This window comes from Eumetopias jubatus, unplaced genomic scaffold (genome assembly GCF_037043125.1).
Source record: "Eumetopias jubatus isolate StellerSeaLion01/CBP00866 unplaced genomic scaffold, mEumJub1_p1.0 scaffold_3, whole genome shotgun sequence".
Classification (NCBI taxonomy): Eukaryota; Metazoa; Chordata; class Mammalia; order Carnivora; family Otariidae; genus Eumetopias; species Eumetopias jubatus.
Window position 1 is genome coordinate 179,394,220 of NW_028274809.1, and position 23,620 is coordinate 179,417,839.

Genomic DNA, 23,620 nt, shown 5'->3' on the forward strand with positions numbered 1-23,620 from the left:
TTTTCTAGCTCGTTGAGAACATTCTCAAGCTGCTGCTGAGTGATTTCCTAAATTGCATTCGTGCTCCCTGCCCTAAGTTTCCCCAAAGGATGTGGTTCTGATTAGCAAACAACAATTTTAACAAGCTTGCTTCTATCAAGTGTATATCCAAAACCATTAAACCCGAAAGGTGCAAGAGGACTTTATAAATACCTCCCGTGTTCAGAGAAGAACTTGGGGGAGCTTCTGCGATAAGCACACTGACCTTTGGCAATGAGAACGCCTTCTCTCCTCCCAAGTGACACAAATACCAACGGCCAGTGGAATCCGTTCTTGGAGTGATGGAGAACTTGTGCACACCCACCCAGGATGGGGTGACACACATTCGTGACTTCAGGGTGAGGCTCTAGGGGTAAGGAAGCTGGGCTGCTCCTGACGCCACCGAGGGTGCGGGGCGGGAAATCTCCGTCACAGCACTAGGCCCTGTCCCTGAACTCAGTCACAAGCCACAGGGCACTTCCCTGAGGGAAAACTCATCAAGTCATGATCGGGACGGGATGGGAAGGGGGGTCAGATCAAAGAGCTGGAGGCCATGTCGAGTGTTAGCTGCTCGGCTCTCTGCGTTCTGAAAGAGTCACTGCTGCTATGCGCTTTTTCTTTAAATTGTGGTAAGATTGGTATAACATTTACCATTACAACCATTTTTAAGCATATATCTCAGGGGCATTATGGACACCTGCACTGTTGTGCAACCATCACCACCACCCATCTCCAGAACTTGCTGTCACACCAGACCTACGCACTTTGTACATACACACCCGGGGGGTGGGGGAGGGTCCGCGTTAGGAGCCCACACTGAGGGGACACTGAGTCCCAGGCTCCTAGCATCCAGAGCCCAGAGCAGCCTCACGCTGCTAACTCTCCTAAAATCTCTTTACTTCGCTACTTAGGACTTTAAATGAATTGTGTCTCCCCACCCCCACCCCCAAAATTCCCATGTTGATGCCTTAATCCCCAGTAATTTAGAATTTGGTGACAGGACCTCTAAAGAGGCAGTTAAGTTAAAAAATGAGGCCGTGATGGTGAGCCCTTACCCAATCTGACCTGTATCCTTAGAAGAGATTAGGACATAAGGAGATGGGGCATCTGGGTGGCTCAGTCGGTTAAGCACCTGACTCTTGCTTTTAGCTCAGGTCATCGTCGCAGGGGTCGTGAGATCGAGCCCCACTTTGGGCTCTGTGCTCAGTGGGGAGTCTGCTTAAGATTCTGTCCCTCTGCCCCTCTCCCAAAATCACATGTACACACACTCTCTCTCAAATAAATAAATCTTAAAAAAAAAAAAAAAAAGGCCATAAGGAGAAAGCCACCAGGGGTGCACGCACACAGAGGTGAGACCATATGAGGACACAATTAAGAAGGCGGCTATCAGCCAGCCAAGGAGAGAGGTCTCAGGAGAAACCAAGGTGCCAACATACTGATCTGGACTTTCAGCCTCCGGGCCTGGGGGAAAAATCTATCTCTCCGGTTTAAGTCCTCCCTTGTAAATGGAGATGTTTTGTGCAACATCATTTGCAAGAACACTGACCTCAGTGCACACATTAGGGCTTCAGGAAGTACATGGAAAGCACTCACTGGCTTTGACAAGGTGAACAACAATAAGGTAACTATGGGGTAGACATGGATGCCATTGTAACAAAAGCGAGTTCATGATGCTTCCAAATATGACAGTCTAGACTCCACAGGGAGCACACGTTATGTATGTTAGGCTAACAGTCTGTACAGAGAAGATTCAGAGTTGTCCTACTTTAGTCGTGTGGTGACGAAGCAAGAGCCAATGAAAACAAATTCCAGAAACACGAAGTGAGAGTCAGGAGGTGAGCTAGATTCTAGATACGTAGTTTCAAATTCAAGGTAACCCTCCAGGTGGGGGCCTGACGTATTAATTCTAATAAGAATCCAGGAAGCCATACTGTGATATAGAATAAGGCCTTCTTCGATTCTAGACTTTACCAAGTGTTTCCTGACCTGCAGGGTAATTAGCAGTGAGACCACTCCACAGAAGCGCTATGTTGGCACAAAAAACACTGCATTTCTAATGTGCCACCAACAAACATGATGAAGGAAAAGAACTGGGAGCCAAGTATCACATTACCGAGTCCCATGCTTCGATTTAAAAACTGCACATTGGCTTTCTTATCCCATCAACGGTGTCTTGGTTATCCATGGTGAGGAGCAAGGGGACATCTGCCATCGTGCCCTCACGCCCTCAAGCATGTCCTCCACTCACGCCACACACAGTGAGCACCATCTGGGTCTTCCTTTTTCTCTCTAAAAATTTCTCTGAAATGGCTCTTCCATGGAGAGAAGGTGTGAGGGGAGGGAGACCTCAGCAGAACAGGCAGAGTCTTCCAAATCACCCCGGTTTCCCTGAGCTCTTTTCCCCAAACGCTACAGGGCTCATAGAAGACAGAAATGACAAACACGGGCAAACTCACAGTTCAAACAAGTGCCTGCCAACTTCTGCATCCACTGCGCTGAGCGGGTCGTCCAGGAGGTAGATGTCTGCGTCCTGATACACTGCTCTGGAGAACAGAAGACAACATCGGATGGGAGCACACTCCAGGCTCCCGGGACCTCATCTCCCAGTTGTGCCAGCCTTCGACAACTTGGCGCATGTTCACTCCAAGAGCCGATGGAATAACGTGGGGCTTCCCACAGCGCACCCCTCTCCCACCCCGCCACGCAGCAGGTGGTCTCGAGTCAGCCACCCCCCGGGAGCAGTGCACGGAGCACGTGCAACCGAACTGTGGGTACCTTGCGAGGTTGACCCGGGCCTTCTGCCCTCCACTCAGCGTGGCTCCGCGATCACCTATCACAGTTAAATCTCCGTCCTCCAAAAGCTGCAAATCCTGCATGGAGACAGAAAGAAGGGCGGGGGGGGTGGATGTAAAACATGTTCTCCTGTCATCCAAGACTTTCAGCACTGGTTCTTCATGCACATTTGTGATCAACAGCGATAGATCTATTTCAAAGTGACTAAATGATAACCTTGAACCTTTCCCAAAAAACTCAGGGCTTTTTGCTTCCGTTTTGCAGCCCTTCCCACAGTGTTCCTGCATTTCACCAACTTAACTGATGTTTGTTGAACATTGACTAGATGTCTGGCATTGTTCTGGGTACACTGAATTTGGTAGTAAAAAGACAAAATCCCTTGAGTTTCCATAGAGGGAGACAGACAATACGAAAAATTAGTCCTAAGTACTAAGAAGAAAAAAATAAGCCGGCTCGGGAGACAGAGGGGCAGGGAAAAAATCCTACACAGGAGTCGAGAAGGGCTCTGAGCAGAGGGGCTTTCGCAGAGAGACGAGGGCACCTACGCGGACCCGAAACGCGTTCCACATGCAGGAACGAGCGAGTGCAGACAGCGCAGGGCAGACACGTGCCCAACGTGTTTGAGAACTAGCAGGGAGGCTAGTGGAGCTGGAGAGAGTGAGTAAAGAACAGGGAGAGCAAGGGCAGAGATAAGAAGGGGCGGGCCATGGGTTTCACTCCCAGTGACACGGAGAAGGGACGTGGCTTCGGTTTTTCAGAAATCCCTCTTGCCTCTTCGTGGAACAGAGATGGTAGGGGGCAAAGGGTGAATGAAGCAGGGCACACATGAGGATGGGACCGCATTAATGCAGGTGAGAGAAGACAGCGGCTAGACCCAGAGTGGGAGTCGGAGACAAGGAGATCAGCGGACACGTTCCAGAGAAAATTCAAAGGTGGAGCCTGTAGGACCTGCTGATGAGTGGGTGCCCGTTGTGGTGGTGGAAACGGAACCATGTCCTGTCCTCCACGGGAGAAAGAACAGGCTCACCATTTACGGAGCTGGGGGAGACTGTGCAGGCAAGCACAGTCCTGGTTATTATGGGCAAGTCGAGATGCCCACTGAGGGTGTCAGGTTGCAGCTGCAAGTGTGCATCTGGATGCCAGTGCCAGGGCTACTGGTGAGAGCTGGCAGCTCACCCATGGCCTGGGAAGCCCAGGGACTTAGTTTCTCAAAGAACAAGTGTGTCTTAACCAGCCAGTTTGCTGATCTCAGCCTCAGCCTCTCACCCTCGCAGAAGGGTTAACACCTGACCCTTGTCTTCACATGTAAGGCAAGGTGACAGCCGAGAATTGTACAAGAAACAAGAGCAGAAAGAACAGTCTGGCAGGAAAAACAGAAGGGAAGTAACAGTGTGTTCAAGGGACATTGATCCAATCAGCTGAACTAAGGAGATGTTCATTCCATGCAAGCCAGGTAAAACTCAAAGCCACAAAGAATAAGCCCAGACGAGAAGAGGTGGGAATCTATCAAGTTCTACCCGAAGCTCTGAGGCTCCTGGCAGAGACAAGCAGAGTTTGGGGAAGCATGTTATCAACTACACCTCTCAAGCATCAACCCAGAATACACAGCAACACCTTTCTACAAATGAGCCCTCACCTCTTGGTCTCTACTTTGGCCAATCCGGGGAGAAAGCATGTTGGAAATGTCCATGACAAGCAACCCCTCTGACCTCCCTAAAGCCTCTTTTTCCTCTTTGGCAAAATGTGGAGAGACAAGAATGGCTAAGCTCAAGGATGCCGTGACAATCAAACACATGGACAAACACCTTCTATACACAGGAAAAGGACACGAATCAACTGTAATGTGCTATTAGTGACAGATACATATTTTCTGATCAAACCAACAGTGGGACCTCATTCACAGTGTGAATCACAACATGCAAAGCACACCACAGGGAGAAGGGAAAGAGGGTATCATCACCCTCACCCATACCCTGAGAGCCCACAAAGGCACACGGAATTCCCTGCACGCTCAGAGCTTAACTGGATGGCAATAAATGAAAGGCAGCAATTGCTCAATCATGAAAATTCATTTCACATTACTTCTTTGCTGAGCTCAGAAGTCAACACGATCTCTTGCTTTTTGGTTTCCATGAAAAACAACGGGCCATCCTGAAATAGGCTCTCAGCCTTCCACCCCCACCGACACCCACGCTGTTTCCTTGGCCTCGATTCACTGCTGATGGTCCTTGCCAAGTGTTCTTAGTTTTGATGCCTTGATTTCATGTTGCTTTGTTTTCCTTCTCAAAATAGTACCAGGCTGCAGCAAAGCAGCCTTAGCCATTCTCTACAGAAGGCACTTCAAATCCACCCTTGCATTTAGCACAGTCAGGGAATATGGAATGGACTCGCTCCAAGCCTAGTAGTAGGACTTTGAGTGTGTTGTTGACATGGCAAACTATTTATGGATAAGCCTCAGAGAGGAGGGGAAAAAAAAAAAAAAAAAAAACATTTCAAAGATTATAAAGTAAAAACCTGAGTTAGGCTGATTTCCTAACCACAATTTTCTGGTTTGGTGAAAGGGAAGAGCCTGAGTTTAGCATTTTTTCCAATCTTCCCAATGAGCAGAAGGTATTCTTTTTTTTTTTTTTTTAAAGATTTTATTTTATTTATTCATGAGAGACAGAAGGAGAGAGAGAGAGAGAAGCAGAGGGAGAAGCAGGCTCCCAAGGAGCAGGGAGCCCGATGCAGGACTCGATCTGGGATCATGACCTGGGCCGAAGGCAGACGCTTAACCATCTGAGCCACCCAGGCGCCCGAGCAGAAGGTATTCTAACATTAGTTACATCTCAGTAACATTTAACCAACTATTTTGTCTATAATGGTTTTCACTAAAAAGCAGACACAGAGACTAGAGGGAAAGCCAAGAAATGGCTATGCTGCTTTGAAGCCACCAAGCCAGAAACCTACCAAGTGCCCTTTGGTGATGGTGGAGACTTCAGGAGGAATACTACTGAGCAGACTGTTGACGGTTTATGGCAGGCAGTTATGAGGCCTGGCGGCCAAGGAGGGCTGGATCCCAGAGGCAAAGAGCAGGAGTTCCAGGCCCTAATCCTAACTTTTCTTCCGGGACAGGCCTTCCTATTATGGCCTGTCAGTACCTCACCCATCCTTCCAGACCCAGCTCAAATATTCTCTTCCATGAAACCATCCCTCTTTTACTGGATTCCCAAGACTTGGTATTTCTCATGAAGGGCCCACCTTATTCTGCTTCATAATCTATACATGTGTGCACAGTTCTCTCTCCAGCTCCTTAATGGTAAGATTATGCACCAAGCCTGGCACGCCTGGATGCCTGATAATCTCTAATCTTCACACGCTGCAAAGTATTAGCCCCATTTCACAGGTGAGGAAACTGAGACCAGGTTACATAATGGTCTAAGGACTGTCAGCTGTTAAATGGAATGGGGGCAATCTAAACCAAGCTCCTCTCAATTTGTAGCCTTTCCTTCCTTTCTCATCATGCTGCCCCAAGTGGTTACTGAAAAGTATATTTAAAAGTGTATTTAAAATTAAAAGTGAATTTAAAACATCAAAATTAGTTAAGACTTGATGACCTCTATGTCTACACACAAAGTGTCATTAAAGTTATTCTCCATGTTTTGATTAGCCTCATATACCTCTTTTGTACTCATTTACTTCCTATTAGGTCATAGGTGAGTAAAAGTTACCCCAATTGAGAGAGAAAAAAAACTGAAGATAAAACCATAATTATTCTACAACCGTCAAGGTTATTGGAAAAGAAAATGTCCAAGTTGGCAGAAATGTAGTAAATATGAAGAGAAACTATAAGCCTGTGAGCATCCAAGAGGAGCTCAAGTGATCTATGTGGAAAATATTAAACTTGAATTTATCAATGCTATACCTTCAAATATGCATTGCCTAAAAATGCTAAAATGTCTTCAAGTGGCAAAAGATAATATGCAAATGTCACATGATACATCGCTTATGTTAGAACAATATTTTTATTGGTAATTTATGTAAAATGTACTATGTTAGAGCACCTAGACAAATATCAACTCAAATAATGGAAGTTATAGACTCAAATGCCTTTCTACGTGTCACATTTTATGGATGTGATTCTACCCAAAATTGGCTGCTCTTAAAATTAAGAGCTAATATCTCTTCCACATGATTCTAACATTTGTAGAATGCTTGTGATGTCTCTAGCAATAAGGCGCTGTAAAATCATTATTTCATTATTGCCCTTCATCCTAAGAAACACCTTATGAGGATGATCATCTCCGTTTTACAGATGAAGAAACTGAAGCTTTGTAAGGTTCAATGAACCAAAACCGCACAGCTGGTAAACAGAGAGACTGAGGTTCAATCCACAGCTGTCTGCCGCCAGGGCCTTGGAATTCAACCAGGTGGTCCCTAAATTATGTTCTATAACTCAACTACAACTTCACTCTGAGTAGGTCATCACCCCAAAATGATGTTACTAAATGTGAGTACTTCCTATCTTCCCATTTTATTTCAGAAATGTTTTCTGCTCAATGACTAGTTAACTTCAATTAGATCCAGTGTCATACATCTACTTGTTAGTAATATATGTAACGTGAGAAATGTTGCCCTTTTTTGGTTTTTTTTCCTTCCAGGATTTGGTGGTGGCTATAAGAAGAAATCCTCATATTATATATGAATTTACAGAAAGGGGCTATAATAATAGCCACCATTTATCAAAACCCTGGCATGTCTGCATTTTACAGGTACTGCCCACAGTCTTGACAATAGTCCCATACCGCCCCCCATTTAATAAGAAAGGAAACAGACACCCCAAGTTACTACCCAAGATATCCAAAGGCCAGAGCTTTTCTACTACATATACAGTCTCTGTATCTACAAAATCACTCCAGAAAGCCCCTATCCTGTGTGGCCATCTCATGCCCATGCACTGACACATGAATTCCAAGAGGAGATAAGCGAAGGATCTCCTAACTCATCAGGTGGTTCTCTGGAGTGTTAAAGCCTTTACCAACCCTAAACAGTCATAGATGGCATTTCAGAACTGCCGCAAAACCTTTGAAATCTTCTGACCCAATGTCTGCATTTGCAGGCGACAGCAGACCCAGGCAGGTAACAGGACGTGTGCACAGTGACAATGCTGGGAACAGGACTCCACTTTTGACAACATCAACACCCTGGGCCTCCTTTTCTGCCATCAAGGAGGGAAGGAGCCCAAGAGGCCCTGACTCCACGTCCGCATGCCATGCAGCAGCTGAACACCAACAGTCATGTTCATAAACATCAAGCCCGCCCTGCAGGTCCCCCCTTCCCAACCAGAGTGCGTGTGCCCAGTAGCAGTGCCTCGGAACACGATTCACACACAGGTCCAGTTGTCGAATGTGGTTTTGGCAAAAGCATCAGTCCCTGGGGAAAACACTGAATGGCAGCCACCATCCCAATACCTGCTTTACTGCAGACATGTTCAAACGTGGGTAAATAGAAAGGGCTGAGCTATCAGCAGAAATGCAAGGTCATGCAAAGAAACAGCCCAGCACTGGCCTGGGTCTGTTCTGGACATCAAGAGTTGATGTCCAAACAGCGCCTGGGTGGCTCAGTCAGCTACACGTCTGCCTTTGGCTCGGGTCATGATCTCCAGGTCCTGGGACTGAGCCCTCTGTCGGGCTTCCCGTTCAGCGGGGAGTCTGCTTCTCCCTCTGCCTTACCCCCTGCTCGTCCTGTCTCTCTCTCCTTCTCAAATATTTTTTTAAAAATCACATAATTTATTCATTATTTAAAAAGTGACATCTATTCAGGCTATAAATAAATTTAATTCCCTTCTTTTCAGGAATGCTCCCTTAGCCTCTTAGGCAATTGAATATAATTTATATTGTCATGTCAGGGGTCAAGGTCAAACATATCATTTGCAACTGGCTTGGTGGTAGGAGGCGAATTAAGGCAAGTTCACTTTTCTATTGTATACGAAAATGCTGTTCATGATTTGGGTGCATTGTCGGTACTTATCTATTACTCTTAGAAATTCTTCTAAGAAGAATTTGCAGCGCCTGGGTGGCTCAGTTGGTTAAGCGACTGCCTTCGGCTCAGGTCATGATCCTGGAGTCCCGGGATCGAGTCCCGCAGCGGGCTCCCTGCTCGGCGGGGCGTCTACTTCTCCCTCTGGCCCTCCCCCCCTCATGCTCTCTCTCACGTTAATAAAATCTTTTAAAAAAAAAAAAAAATCCTTCCTTCTGGACACACACAGCCACCCATATTTAAAGGGCCATTACGCTGACCAGGGTTACCTCGTGGCTTATGAACGGAAAAGGCAGAGGTGAAGTATGAGAAGGAAAACCTCAGCTACACTGGTACCCAGTTAGGGTTGAAATCTTCAGAAGTGGAGACCACAAAAGTACGGGGACCACACACCGGCCCCTTTGGCCACTCACTCCTGGCAGCCACTGCAGTGCCGAGACTCTTCCTTGTGGTACAACGTGCAAACGCAACAACTAGCTGATCATGCTGTCTGCCTCAGGACTTCTCCCCCTTTTTGGAATAATTGTTGCTACTCTGTGTAAATGCCTGTTAGATGCTTGAACTGGACATCCTCGAAACCAGCTCTGGATTTTTTTTTTTTTTTAAGATTTTTATTTATTTATTTGAGAGAGAGAGACCGAGAGAGTGACAGAGAGAGAGAGAGAGCACGAGCGGGGAGGAGAGGGAGAAGCAGGCTCCCCACTGAGCAGGGAGCCTGATGCGGGCTCCCCAGGCCATGGTCTCTCGGCATCTAGCTTCCCACCAGCGCCACATTGGTCTCCACCTCCATTACCCGACGGTAAAAGGAGCTCTCTTCCTTACAAACTTCCTCGTTTGGGAGGCACATGGCCCCGTGGAAAAGCATGGAATCCAGAGGCATGCCAAACGCAAACCTGAGCTGCAAAGGTTTAGATTGTTTCATCTCAGTAAGCCTCAGTTTTAGCAACTATAAAATGAAGACGGTGCCATCAAAGGCCCTGGTAAAAGATTAAAAACTCATAAACCTTTGTGTGCATGTGTGTGTGCGTGCAGGGGGGACAGGCAGAAAAATTATCAGCACATGGACTCTGAATAAATAGGAGTTATTACTTCTGTTTTACATTTGCTTTCTCCCTCTTCCCATACAGTACATGCCTTTTGACAGAAATCCAGCCCATCACGGCTAACTTGATGTCATTTCTGAAAACACACCATCTCTCATTAACAATGACCCAGGGGAAAGAAATAGAAGCCCATTAAACAAGCAATTATGTCTTGTCCACCTCATAAAATGCTACTCACCTGATAAAATCTATGATGTTCAAGCCACTGTTCAAGCAAAATTACTATTTCCTCACAAAGCTGGCTTGGAGCCTTCAATACCCTCCCTTTAAAAGTCTGTCCCAGCCTTTTCCACACAGCATAAAGGAACAGTCGGATGTCCAGACTGCATTGAACAGACCCCGGGGTGAGCCCTTTAACGCTATTATCCACTGATTTTTATAACCTAAGGGGAGTCACACAGTATTTCTCAGTATGTGCCTTTTTTTTTTTCCTTTTTTTGCTAATTATATTCTCCTATCAGGTAAGTTCCGTTTTCCTCCTTCATTCATCCATTTTACTTAAATCCCAAGCACAATTCAACAATTCATCTTGCCATTTTCTGCAAAACAATATCATTTCTGAAAATAATCTCTCCCCTTGTGAAATGATGTAGTATTCAAAAGAAATTTTAAAGCATTTCCTTTTCTTTAAATAATAAATCACACATGAAAAATCAAGTGGAGAGGAGACCTGTGGACTGAAAACGATGCATCAACCAAGTGCAAAGCGCACATCTTTTGTGGAGTCCGATTCAAACCAACGGCTGATGAGATCCCCTCGTGAGATAATTAACAAAATGTAAACTTGGACTAGAACACTGAGGATATTAAGGAATTGTGGTCATTTTTCAAGGACGATAACATGGTTTCTTTTCAAAGGAATTCCTATCTTTTAGAGAGAACTCTAAAAGTTATAGTTATATAGTTCATATGAGGTCTGCGTTCTGCATCAGAATTCGGGGTGTAGGTGGGAAGGCAGAGAACAGGGGCGCCAGGGCAGACAGACTCGCCCCCAGCAGAGCATGGTTGAAGCTGGGGGATGAGTACATGAGGGGTCATTACACGACTCTCTCTGCTTTTGTAAATTTTTATAATTGTCCCTTTAAAAAGTTAAAAGTGAATAAAAGTTGGGGCACCTGGGTGGCTCAGTCGGTTAAGTGACTGGCTTTTGATTTTGGCTCAGGTCATGGGATCAAGCCCCATGCTGGGCTCCGTGCTCAGTGTGGAGTCTGCTTGAGATTCTCCCTCTCACTCACACTCTTAAATAAATAAATTCTTTTTTTTTTTAAGTGAATAAAACTTCACACAACAAAAAGGCATCCTGTGAATGTCATCATCACATCAGGATTAAAATAGCAGTGTATATGAGCAGGTACATATGGTGCCATTTGCCCACAAGACCACCTTGAAGTGTTAAATAATGCCCAAAGATCTTCCAAACATAAAAAAGGAAGTAAACCTTGTAGTTGAAACAACACTATTATTATTTGACCTTCAAGTTACATGTAAGTCCAAAGTCCTTACCTTTTTCAAAGCACACGCCTTTATTACTTTCTCGTATCGTTCCTTTTCGTATTTCTTCCCAAATAAAATGTTACTCCTCACAGTTCCCGAAAACACCCAGGGCTGCTGAGAAACGTAGGCGATCCTTCCATGCACGCTGACCAGCCCCTGGCTCCGGGGCAGCTCCCCAAGAACAGCACTTAACAGTGACGACTGAAACAGATGGTAAACAAGCACTTGTGTGCAGAGGCACCCAGCACAGAACCGGCCACTGCCAATTGCAGCCTTCCCCGGCCCCGGGGCTTTGATACACGTCAGAGCGCCTTCCCTTTCAGTACAATAAGTACAGCCCTGGAAGGTGCAATCAAAAATTCCAACACTCATAAAATAGAGTATCACAGCCTGCTCTGCCCAATGGCGTTTCCCCCAAATGAAAGACGGTACTCAAAGACTAAGAATGTTGACCACTCTCAACAGAGGAAAATGGCATGATGTGCACTTTGTAAGTCTGAGGTTTGACGCAGGTGGCCCTGCACCCAGGCATCCTTTACTTGACAAGATACTTGTTCCTGGAAGGCTATGTGTAAATCGTCTATCCAATGCATCAGGTTCACTCTGAAGTGAGTCAGATTTGCAAAAAGAAAAAAATCCATCATAAGTAATCACCCCAGGAGCGCCTGGGTGGCTCAGTCCTTAAGCGTCTGCCTTCGGCTCAGATCACAGTCCCAGGGTCCTGGGATCGAGCCCCACATCGGGCTCCTGCTCAGAGGAGAGTCTGCTTCTCTCTCTCCCACTCCCCCTGCTTGCGTTCCCTCTCTCGCTGTGTCTCTCTCTCTCAAATAAATAAAATCTTTAATAAATAAATAAATAAATAAATAATTGCCCCATCATTTATACGTTCTACACTTAGCTTTCCCTATTTTTATTTCCGATGCATGAGGCTAACGCGGCATGCACACTTCCTTCAAGTCTTTCACAACATACGGACGTGGTGTGTCTGTGCCTACCACTATCGGAATGCTCCTAACACTGAGCTGAAATAATCCTTTGGTGTAACTGTCTTGCCCCAGGACCTGGTTGCTTCTAGAGGGCAAAGGAGTCCGAGGCTTCTTACATGTGTATCTTTTGCTCCCAGCACAGCGCCACATAATTACTACCTGTGCAGTGATGTGACGTGGGGAAGTCATCCAAGGAAATGTTTTAAAGTGTTCGAGAGGAGCCGTTACAACCTCGAGACTTCCTATAGATCCTGCTCTGACAAAAAGAAGGCCCATTTTCTTGGCCATTCTATCCCAAATAGCAGTCATGTAAAGAATTACCTTCAATGAGATATCCAACTTCCAGACAAGCATTTCCAAACTGTGTGACTTGACACACCAAGAAAAACACAACACACACTAAGCAAATTGATTTGGCCATGCAACCTTCTTGCAAAACTAATGCTCCATGGAACCCCTTTTGAGAAATGCATTCTAGATATACCCAATTCAAAACTGTGTGACACATAGCCCAACCTCAAGAATTTAATATGGGATGTGGTGTGGCAGTCAGCTGATGACTTACCTTTCCTGCTCCCACAGGTCCAATCACAGCTAACAATTCCCCGGGTCTCACAGTAAAGGAAAGGCCTTGTAGGGTTGGCGTTTCTGATGCCTACAAAGTGAAGTTTCAATAAAGTAACACAAATCACCTCCAAAAGAAAATAAAATCAGTCACTGATATGTGAACAGAACCCACATCTGTCTCCTTCCTATTTGAAGATACTGTGTCCTGGAGTCCTTTTCACTCAACTCTATTTCTCTGGGGTTTAGCTGCCTTTCGGAAGACCTGTTCTCCTTCTGGATTTGCATATGAGCCCAGTTCTAGACACTCACAGAATTTAAGTGGTAGAAATAACAAGGCACCCTACTGAAATGAAAATTTCTTAGCACGCAGTAACATTAAAAGAATATAGTTAACAGAATATTCAGTATGGGAAGGGATTTTTGTCACAATTTTTAAAAATTTTTTATTTAAATTCAATTTAGTTAACATATACTGTATTATTAGTTTCAGGCATAGAATTTAGTGATTCATCAGTGGCATGTAATACCCAGTCCTCATTACAGCACGTGCCCGACTCAATGCCCACCACCCAATTACCCCATTCCCTCATCCACCCCCCTCTCCAGCAACCCTCAGTTTGTTTCCCAGAGTTGAGAGTTTTTTATGGTTTGCCTCCCTCTCTGTTTTTTATCTTTTTCCTTCCCTTCTCCTGTGTTCATCTGTTTTGTTTCTTAAATTCCACATATGAGTGAAATCATCTGGTATTTACCTTCCTCTGACTTATTTCACTTAGCATGATATACTCTGGCTCCATCCGTGTCACTGCAAATGGCAAGATTTCATTCTTTTTGATGGCTGAGTGGTATTCCATTGTATATATATACCACATCTTCTTTATCCATTCATCAGTCAATGGACATCTGGGCTCTTTCCATAGTTGGGCTATTGCAGACGTTGCTGCTATAAACATTGGGGTGCATGTGCCCCTTCGAATCACTACGTTTGTATCCTTTGGATAAATACCTAGTAGTCCAATTGCTGGGTCATAGGGTAGCTCTGTTTTTAACTTCTTGAGAAACCCCCACTGTTTTCCAGAGAGGCTGCACCAGCTTGCCTTCCCACCAGCAGTGTAAGAGGGTTCCCCTTTCTCTGCATTCTCACCAACATCTGTTGTTTCTCCTGACTTGTTAATTTTAGCCATTCTGATTGGTGTGAGGTGGTATCTCATGGTGGGTTTGATTTGTATTTAGTGTGGGAGGTTTTTAAAAGTTTACATTACGACCCTTGGTTTTAATCTTCTATTTCATTAACTGCCACAAGGTGGCAGCATAAGTACACGGCATGCCGGGGAACCTTTGCTAATAAGTAATTTGAAATCTCCAATAACCTCTCCAATTCTCGTTTGATAAGGAAGGAATCTCAGTAATGCTCACGAAGCAAGAAGGCACTTTACATTTTAAGGTCACTCTGGGCAAAAAGAATTCTGTCAGTGGTGGTCAAGGCTGTAATCAGAGACCAAATTTAACACCAACAAAAACACTGAGTAAATGAGAATGGGATTGCGGGCCAGTGATAAATTCTGAGTTTCCTCTCTGTAGCATGCCTACCTGCCCTAAACAGGGACAGCAAAGCACTTCTACTGTTAAAGACACAAGGAGGTGTGCACAGCAGCACAGAATCTAACACAAGGAAAAAGGATAAAGCAAAAATCATGCTAATCAGAAGTTGTATTCCTGAACATTCTATAAATTCTAAGATAAAGAGACTTAGTGTTAAGAAAATTTTAAGTACTCATGTTAAAAAAAAAAAAAGTTCAGTTTTACAGTTCCACAGTTCAATCTATTCCTTAAGAGATCAAATTAGATTCGCTTCCATATAGAACTTCCAAATATTAGAAAATCAATTGCTAAGAATGAAGGGTGTATTGGAGGAAGAAGGGAGAGTTTAGCAGAACATGGTAAAAACCAAAATGAGGTTTCCTTTTCTCATTCAACGACAATCAGTACTTAGAATTATCTATCTTTTAAACAAAAGGCAGAGGGTACAAATAAGTAGAAGGATAGTTTAAATTGAGATTATAGAACCTCAGTAGTAGTCACCAACTCTAAGAATGTTAGTCCAAATCCAGATATGAAAACTATCAGAAGATGGATCAGAACTGTTTAAGGCGAAATTACAAAAAAGAGCTACTATTTGGGGATAATCTTGACTGTGGGCTTTGTTCCCCCTGTTATGATCTCCGCCTACTTTCCCCTGGGATGCTTCTGTGAGTCCTGACCATGCATGCACAGCCCCATGGCTGAGGATCTAGTGAAGTTATCTGAATCCCAAACACTTTCTGAAGACCGCTTGTAAGGGGCTAGCATTCTGCAAACACAGGTGGGGAAAGGTCCTCCCATATCACAGGAAACTGACCAGAAGAGTTGATCCAAAGCAATGCCACCTCCTGCATTCTAGAAAAGGATTCTTCAAAAACAAAGGGCAGAAGCTGCTATTCAGAACATCCCCTGCAAGTACAATGACCTGCGATGGTGGTAGGAAGAATCCAACCCACGGATAAGCGAAAGCATCAGAGTTTGGGCAGCTGAGCTAACCTTCCCACAAACAGGTGCAGACCTGAACATTCCAGTCATGAGCTTCAGGACCTCTCTCTACATCTTGAGTGGGTACATGCAATTAAGAAAATGCCCAAAAGACTAAATGCACAGCAGGAGAAGTAAAAGGTCTGGGTAATTTACAAAATGAAAAATTTCTCTGGAAAGAACTGAATTGATTATAAAATGGGTACGTTCTAAAACGATAATTACATTTAATCACCAAAGAAAAACCAGCCTCAGATTTTATCAGAATTCTAAAAACTATTAAGAACCTTGGGACGCCTGGGTGGCTCAGTCGGTTAAGTGGCTGCCTTTGGCTCAGGTCATGATCCCAGGCTCCTGGGATCGAGTCCAGCATCAGGCTCCTTGTTCAGCAGGGAGTCTGCTTCTCCCTCTGCCTGCCACTCCCCCTGCTTGTTCTCTCTCTCTCTCTCTCTGACAAATAAATAAATAAATAATCTTTAAAAAAATAAAAACTATTAAGAACGTGGATTTCAAGGGCGCCTGGGTGGCTCAGTCATTAAGCATCTGCCTTCGGCTCAGGTCGTGGTCCCAGGGTCCTGGGATCGAGTCCCACATCGGGCTCCCTCCTTGGCGGGAAGCCTGCTTCTCCCCCTCCCCCTCCCCCTGCTTGTGTTCCCTCTCTCGCTGTCTCTCTCTCTGTCAAATAAATATTTAAGTAAAATCTTTAAAAAAAAAAAAAAAGAACCTGGATTTCAAGAGTAGAAATATTTTTTTAAGCTTCTCCACTCCTTTCTTCATGTCTCGTAACTAACTAGTTCCTATTTTACTACATTTGACTCAGTTACGGCTACAAACTAATAAGCCACATACCAACACTGGCTTCCTGCTCCCCGCACCCCAGAGTTTCTTTCTGGGGCCAGACAGGGAGTTGCTTCCCTGTGGAGGCTTCAGGGTCAGGCGCTGCTCTAGTGTGACCAGCAGGGGGCAGCATCTGACAGTTCAGGGGCGCTCGGTCTCCGCTAAAGCAAGGCACTCACACCGGGGCAGCACTCTGTGCCAGACACCTGCTGGGCCCCCGGGGAGGCAGCCGGGAACCACACAGACGAATACCCCTGCCCCGTGGCGGCTTGGAGGTTCCCACCGGACCATGCACTTCAAAGCTGACAGACTGAAACGAAGAGCATTCATCTCATGAATGAAACCAGGTGGGGGAGACCTTTGCCCAGCGACCCACCCGGCTGTCTAGTGCAGCCGGTTAGAACGTCCACGTCTTCTGCCTCCCAACCCAGCAATCGCTGCATTCGGCCTCAGCTTCTCTCCCAAACCCCCAAGGTCTGTGCCCCTCCCCACACCCAAGGCTCCCTCATCTGTGACCTAACCTGACAGGCCCTCATGACTCCCAGCGTGAGGCACAATCCTTCCACAGACGAGGTCGGGACACCAGAATAGGGTGTCCTGTGCTACAATGCAAGCTGAAGAAAAGTCTGAGAACATGTTAGTGAGTACTAGGGAAAAGAACAGAATTGCTCGTTCTACGGTGCTGCAGGGTTTGGCACAAAAGCCATCTGGTGACGGGTCATTATACAAAGTGTGTGTTAACTACGTCAGTGCTTTCGACCTCCACGGCATTCACAGAAGAGAATTTCAGCAGTGCTTTCTAGAAGTGCTTACAGTGCATCATGACGAGCATGATCAAGCAGGAGGGAATCTGCTACACCAAGATAGAAACGGTAGGTGAGGTAAAGCACCTGGTGTGAGCGTCCACGTGCAATGGTGGTGACGTGGCTCTCCGCGCTTGGGCACATACTACTGTTTGGTCGGTACGGACGGCGGGCATCGCGTGAGAAGTAGGCCAACAAGGCACAGGTGGCAAGACATGGAGTCACAGGCATGAAAAGACAGGAAGGCTCCAGGGTTAGGACGCTCGCAGCCCTGAGAGCAGGGAGACCGGAGGGGAGGTGGGCAGAAGTGCCGGGGGGGCACCTGTGTGGCTCCTGGCCCCACTCCTCAGCCTCCCCTTCCTATGCTCGCGGTTGGCTCCTGCCAGCCTCCAAGCCACCCGCAGCTCAGCCCTGGAGAGCACCGGTCTGAGGCCAGGAGCAGGACAGGGGGTAGGCTGGCACCCACAGCACCTCCACCTGCCGCTTCACCTCTGCGGTGCCCACAGAGCAGGCCCTCACACCACAGTCCCCACTCCTGCTGGCAGCCAGGCTCCTGAGCTCGGCTCCAAACGGGTGACCCTCTGGTAGGGGCCACCTCCTCCCTGCATCCCTCCAGCCATTGCTCATCTCTCGGTTGCCTCACACACCACCATTCGCCCCCTTTGCTCCTTGGTTCTTTCACTGCCTTGGTAACGAATTCCCTCTCTGGTCATATGAGTTCCGTTTTCCTGACTAACCCAGACTCTGATGGGAGATGCACATAGAAGACCACGGAAGCAGGCAAGGGAAGCATTTCATTTTTGGACAAGGGAGGCTGTACTGGGCCTGCAAAGCTGAGAACGTGAGAATGGTCTCTCCTGTATTTCCCATTTGCCTAAATGTCATAAATAAGCCAAGTGTCAGAAATTCCTCATGACCTCACCTATTCTGTCAGCTTGCCACGGAGCGAAACCCTTAAGTGGGGAATCACTGGCACCTACTATGCCCGCCTGCTACCTCCTCCCTGCCCTTGGCGGCCACCAAAGAGCCAGAACCTTCCAGAAGCTTAGCACAGGGAAGCCATCACCCTACCCCACAATGAAGATCCACAACATGGGTTTCACTCAATGTGTAATAAGATGGTCTGACAGCATCAAAGTAAAAAACATATACAGATTCCCCAAAGTCTCTCATCTATAACAATACATATTTGTTAGTTAACCCATTCTGTACTCTATCACTTGTCTGTTCAACCCTGTAAATTCTAACATTGCAAACCTATGTACTTATTCAAAAAAAATGTGATAATACTTGGAAAGTTCTCTTAAAGATGAGATAAAGAACATGTCAAATGCCTTCGACTGATTTTATACTTAATCTCTATCTTTTGAGAATTTTTATAGCATACTCTCAAGTAAATGAGGCTGGTCATATTTTATACGGTGTGAGAAAAATCTCAAAATTCACTATCACATCTACGTGCCCAGTCGTCCTTTAGTAGTTGTGATCTCTTAAGGGAAGGGATTCGTTACCTTATCCCAAAAGGCAGTGAAGTCTTGCACATGCACTATCATTTTACCATCTGATGGCAGCTGAGGGGTGCGCTGTGAGATCTCATCAAGTAACAGAAAGTTCTGCAGAAGAAGGAAAAAGGCGAGTTGAACTGCAGGAACAAAGCATATGCAAAAGTAACTGCTTTCCTGGGAATTTGCAATGTAGCATTTTACACAGCCCGTACATCACTTTGCCAACTGTATTTGAAGGCTTGACAAAAATCACAACACAGTATGCATTATATAATTATAAAATAGAGTGTATATACACAAATAAAGAGTTCACAAAGCTATCTTTGTAACCTTCTCAACAAGTGTCCTGATTCTTCCTTAAAGAGAAAATATAGCTCCAAACAGCGAACACATTTAGAACCCGGACATTTTTATTGTGTTACTTCTGTGTTACCAACAATAAACAGGGGAGTTGGTAGGAAATGATTTCCATAAATATTTACCTAATCCCACCATGTGCCAAGCACCATGCCAGATGCTGGGAACACAATGATGAAGGCCACCGTCCGGCCTTCAGGAATCAAGTCGGCCGAAAAGGACAGGGGCTGGAGACACGAGACCAATTTACTGTGACCTTTCCCTGGGCGCTTAGGTACACTTTCTCCCTGGACATGTCAAATCAGCGTATCATTCGTCATTAACTATCCCTTGTCATCATTCTTTTTTTTTTTTTAATTTGAGAGAGAGCGTGTATGGGCGGGGGTGGAGGGAGGGCAGTGGTGGGGAGTGTTGACATGAGAGACGCAGACTCCCCGCTGAGCAGGGGAGCCCCATGCGGGGCTCGATCCCAGGACCCCGAGATCATGACCTGAGCCAAAGTCAGATGCTTAACCAACAGAGCCACCCAGGTGCCCCTCCCTTGTCATCATTCTTTAAAAAAAATGCTCCTAGTAAGTTTCTAGCTCTTAAAAAATATTTTACAAGCATTTTTCATTATCCCTGTCTTTTCTCCTTAGTAAATACCCTCGGCAGCTGAAATGGCCACATCTTGCACTTCCTGCTCTTTTCCACACAGTTAGCTGCTGCCCGCTGTCCCGCTAACTGTTACAAATGTAACATAATCACATATATAGGAAAACGCCTTCTTGCTCTGCAAAGGCTAGACATAATTCCATGAGAAAAACTGCACTGGTACAGAAATGAGATAAACAACCAATACCACCCACCCCCTCACCCCCAAAACTTTGAACGTGTGGCAAAGACTGTTAACGGCCCTCAAAATCTGCTCTCATTCTCCTGGGGAAACAAAACCCTAATTCACAGCTGGTGCATGGCAGCCTGGAAAAGGGACTCCTCTTCCCAGCCTCCCAAGGAGCTGTGTGTAGCCACGTGATTAAGTTCAGGCCAGTGGAAAGTGACAATGTCCGAGAATCCTTTTCCACCCAGTGGCTTGGAAGTTGTCAGCTTAGCCAAGGCCCCACACAGTGAAATAATAAGAAAGAAAGCGTCTGAGTCTCTAACACCACAGAATGAATACTAGCCATGGAACTTCTTAGCGGGTGAACTCTGTCCTCCCAAAAAGATATGCTGAAGTCATAAACCCAATGACCTCAAAATTTGACTTTATTTAGAAATGGGATCATTGCAGATGCGATTAAAGTGAGGTCGTAACGGAGTAGGGTGAGTTCTAACTCCAATGAGACTGGTGTCCTTATAAGAAGATGCAGAGGGGCGCCTGGTGGGCTCAGTCGGTGGAGGATGTGACTCTTAATCTCTGGGATGTGAGTTTGAGGCCCACGTTGGGTATAGAGATTACCTAAAATATAATACAGAGATTACCTAAAAATAAAATGTTGAAGATGCAGAGACACACAGGCAGAAACCAGCGAGGAGACGATGAAGACAGAGATCAGAGTGACAGCAACAGCAAGCTGAGAAACGTCATGGTCAGTCAGCAACCACGGAAGCCAGAGAATGCATGCCAGGAGTCTCCCTTATAGCTTTCAGAGGGCTCGTGACTTGAGGACACCTTGATTTCAGACTTCGGGCCTCCAGAACCGTGAAACCACAAATTTCTGTTGCTCTGATCCACCTAAGTTTGTAGTACGGTGTTATAGCAGTCCTAGGAAACTGACACACAACCTTAGGAAGATCTGTCCAGGAGAGATAAATCAACTACCCTGTGTATGCAGCTTTCATGATTCTGGGGCAAACCTAACCCTAACCAATGTAGGAAGCAACTGAAGTAAGTCTGTGAAAGCATTTTCAGGAAACATATAAGTCACCTGCTACTCCAAAAATCGTCAACACGCTTGAAGTCGTTAAAATCTTTCTGCCAGTCATAAAGCTACAAATCTGAGTTCCAAGTTCAACTTCGAAAGAACCAGTAAAAGCCGGACATGCAAAGTTTCCTCTGTGCAGGAAAACATGCTCCTGCGCATTTCTCACAGAGAGCCAGATGGCATGAGGCATGGACTGCTCGCTCATTCCCCGCTCCTCCGGGCTCGCTGGGGACTCTGCTCCTGCCCCCCGCCGGTGTCGAGCAGGGCAGCAGAGCGGACAGACAATGAGGGTTCCCTTGCAGGCTTTAAAGCCAGCCCGGCCCAAGCTCTCTTTCCCCACCACCTCTCCCACTGTCAACCAGGTAGCAACTCTTGCCTATTCTGCCACAGGTCAGCTCCTTCCAATTCTTCATTCCTCTTGAAACAACGTAATTTTGGAATGTCACCAGCAATTATTTACGATACTGACACAATTTTTTGCTGTCTCCCCATACCTCCTGGTTCCTTCCCCAGCAGCCCCAACAGTGCCAAACTTATCCCAAACACCACCCCCTACTGATCGCACTGACACACCTCTGAGAATGTCCACCATGCTTAAACCCTTCAGTGACCCATGAGCACCTCAGTCCACACTCCCCGAGGGGCCTCAACCATGATACCCTTGAGTACTAAACCCACCCATCCTTCCCAGCCTGTCTCAGATGCTAATCCTCCTGGGAACCAGCTCACAATGGCCCCAGCTGTCACTGCCCACCCTACTTCTGAGTCCCCAAAGGGGATGTCCAGTCACAGTGAGGGAGAAGACTAAGCCATTCACAGACTTACAAACAGCCCCAGCTCCAACATAACACTGAGCTTCACAAAGGGCCAGCACATCACGGATATCCCCTAAAGGTACAAACAGACCATATGACTGGTTCAAGTGAGTCTAGCCACTGACTACATCGTTACAGTCTGACACAGTATGCATTAACACAGTATGAGTTAAGTATAAGGCAACAAGCAGAAGGTTATGAACGGTATAAATCTGGTCTAGACAGAATATAATTCCAATTTTATAGCATAAGCATATTACCAAGATAGAAAATTCAATATTCAGTATGTGTGTATTAGAATAGCAATTCCCCCCACCTTCAAGAAAATAAAGAAAAGAGAAACTATGCACAAAGTGAGAAAGTAAATCTACTGAGCATATGTCTGTAAATAATAGGTCTGAGTGGAGAAAGAAGTCACAGTCTCCCAGTGGTTAAATGAGACTCCATTCAACACGTGAACAGCTTGTAAAGGTGCCAAAAGTGCTGGTTGGATTTTTCTCTAGTACTCAGGCTGATGAGAAGGCTGACATTAAATTGCCATTACAGCCATGAAGCACATATCCAGAGCAGGTCATGCGGGAAAGTATCAGACATCAGAACTCAGGCCAGAAAAAATTGACTTCGGAGTGGCTGGTAGGCAAAAAGCCTAAGCAGCTTTATGAACAATATAACCTCAAAGACACACTTTACTGGGTGTAGACGTTGTTAAGACTCCCAGTGCTTTGAAGTTAAGACAAGATCTTTTATAATCCTATTGGACTCGTTCAATGTCACTAAGAGAAAAATAGAAGGAACTTCTTGGGCCTCTAACCTCATAATAAACCCTTCATTTTCAGCACATGGGAAAAAAGGAAATTGAAAAGTATGTGTAAAAAAGAAGATACTACACTATACAGCCTACCCGAGGCTTCCCGCCAGGGTTGTAGACCATATAGCACCATCTTGAAGGGGGAAAGGTCTGTTGGATTTACGTCCTACAACTCCCAAATGCAATCTTCCTGGAAATCATGCTGGATGGCCTGCCCAACCTACTGCGTCCAGCCTGCAAGAGACATTGTCACAGCCCCTGTGTGCCCACCAAGCTTCTGACCCTACAGTCAGACCTCACCTAGTCCTCACCTGCGCATCTTTTCTTCCTCTCCTGCTGCCATTTTTATCTCTAACTGCACATGAACACATCTAAGTGAGAGGCACGGATAGGAAGAAGAGTGAACACTGGATCAGTTCACTCTGTTCAGTGCCTATCACCTCTATCAGGAACCTGAAGTCAAGACGTCCTCCTGAGTGGCTCTCAAATCTGGCCCCAGTCTATTCCAGCCTAATCCAAACCACGTCATTCCGTTCCTGGACTGCATCTTCCAGCTCTGCCCTGGGTAACCACCCCCACCTCCTCTGATCCAGTCCACAGGCTACAGCCAGAGTGAGCTCTGAGAAAGCAAAACACCTTCAAGTTGTCTGTAGGGTGCTGCATCTCCTGCTCAGGCCTCCAGCACTCTCTATTCTGCAGCCTCAGACATTTCTGGTTCCTCAAATTCATGGATCTCCTTTTAGCGTACCAAGCGCTTTTTAAGAGCTTTTGCCACAAAACTATCCCCACAAAAATGCAAAGTATCAGCCTCCTACCTCTCACAAATCCCTCTTCTTCCCCACCCCCCCTAACACCCCCAACATGTAACTCTCAGGGTCACTCCTTCAGCCTTGCCAGGAAGCTTACCTCCAAAATTACACCAGTGTGTCTGCAAAGCACCTCAGGCACCTCAGACTCCCTTTCAAGGACTAATGACACAAAACGCATATTAACCACAAGTATCGTTTCAGTATTTATCAACCCTCACTTGATGATACATAAATTCCAAGC

At 45.9% G+C, this 23,620-nt stretch overlaps 1 protein-coding gene across 1 annotated transcript in view; it reads right to left on the reverse strand.

Moving 5' to 3' along the window:
- The window catches only part of ABCC4 (ATP binding cassette subfamily C member 4 (PEL blood group)), a 246,481-nt gene that overhangs the window by 141,131 nt on the left and 81,730 nt on the right, over positions 1 to 23,620 (reverse strand). The window contains exons 9-13 of the mRNA XM_028112074.2: positions 18,693 to 18,794; positions 12,978 to 13,067; positions 11,436 to 11,627; positions 2,794 to 2,888; positions 2,475 to 2,561 (exon numbers count right to left, since the gene is read on the reverse strand). Of these exons, the coding sequence (XP_027967875.1) occupies positions 2,475 to 2,561; positions 2,794 to 2,888; positions 11,436 to 11,627; positions 12,978 to 13,067; positions 18,693 to 18,794 (566 nt within the window). The remainder of the gene's footprint in view (positions 1 to 2,474; positions 2,562 to 2,793; positions 2,889 to 11,435; positions 11,628 to 12,977; positions 13,068 to 18,692; positions 18,795 to 23,620) is intronic.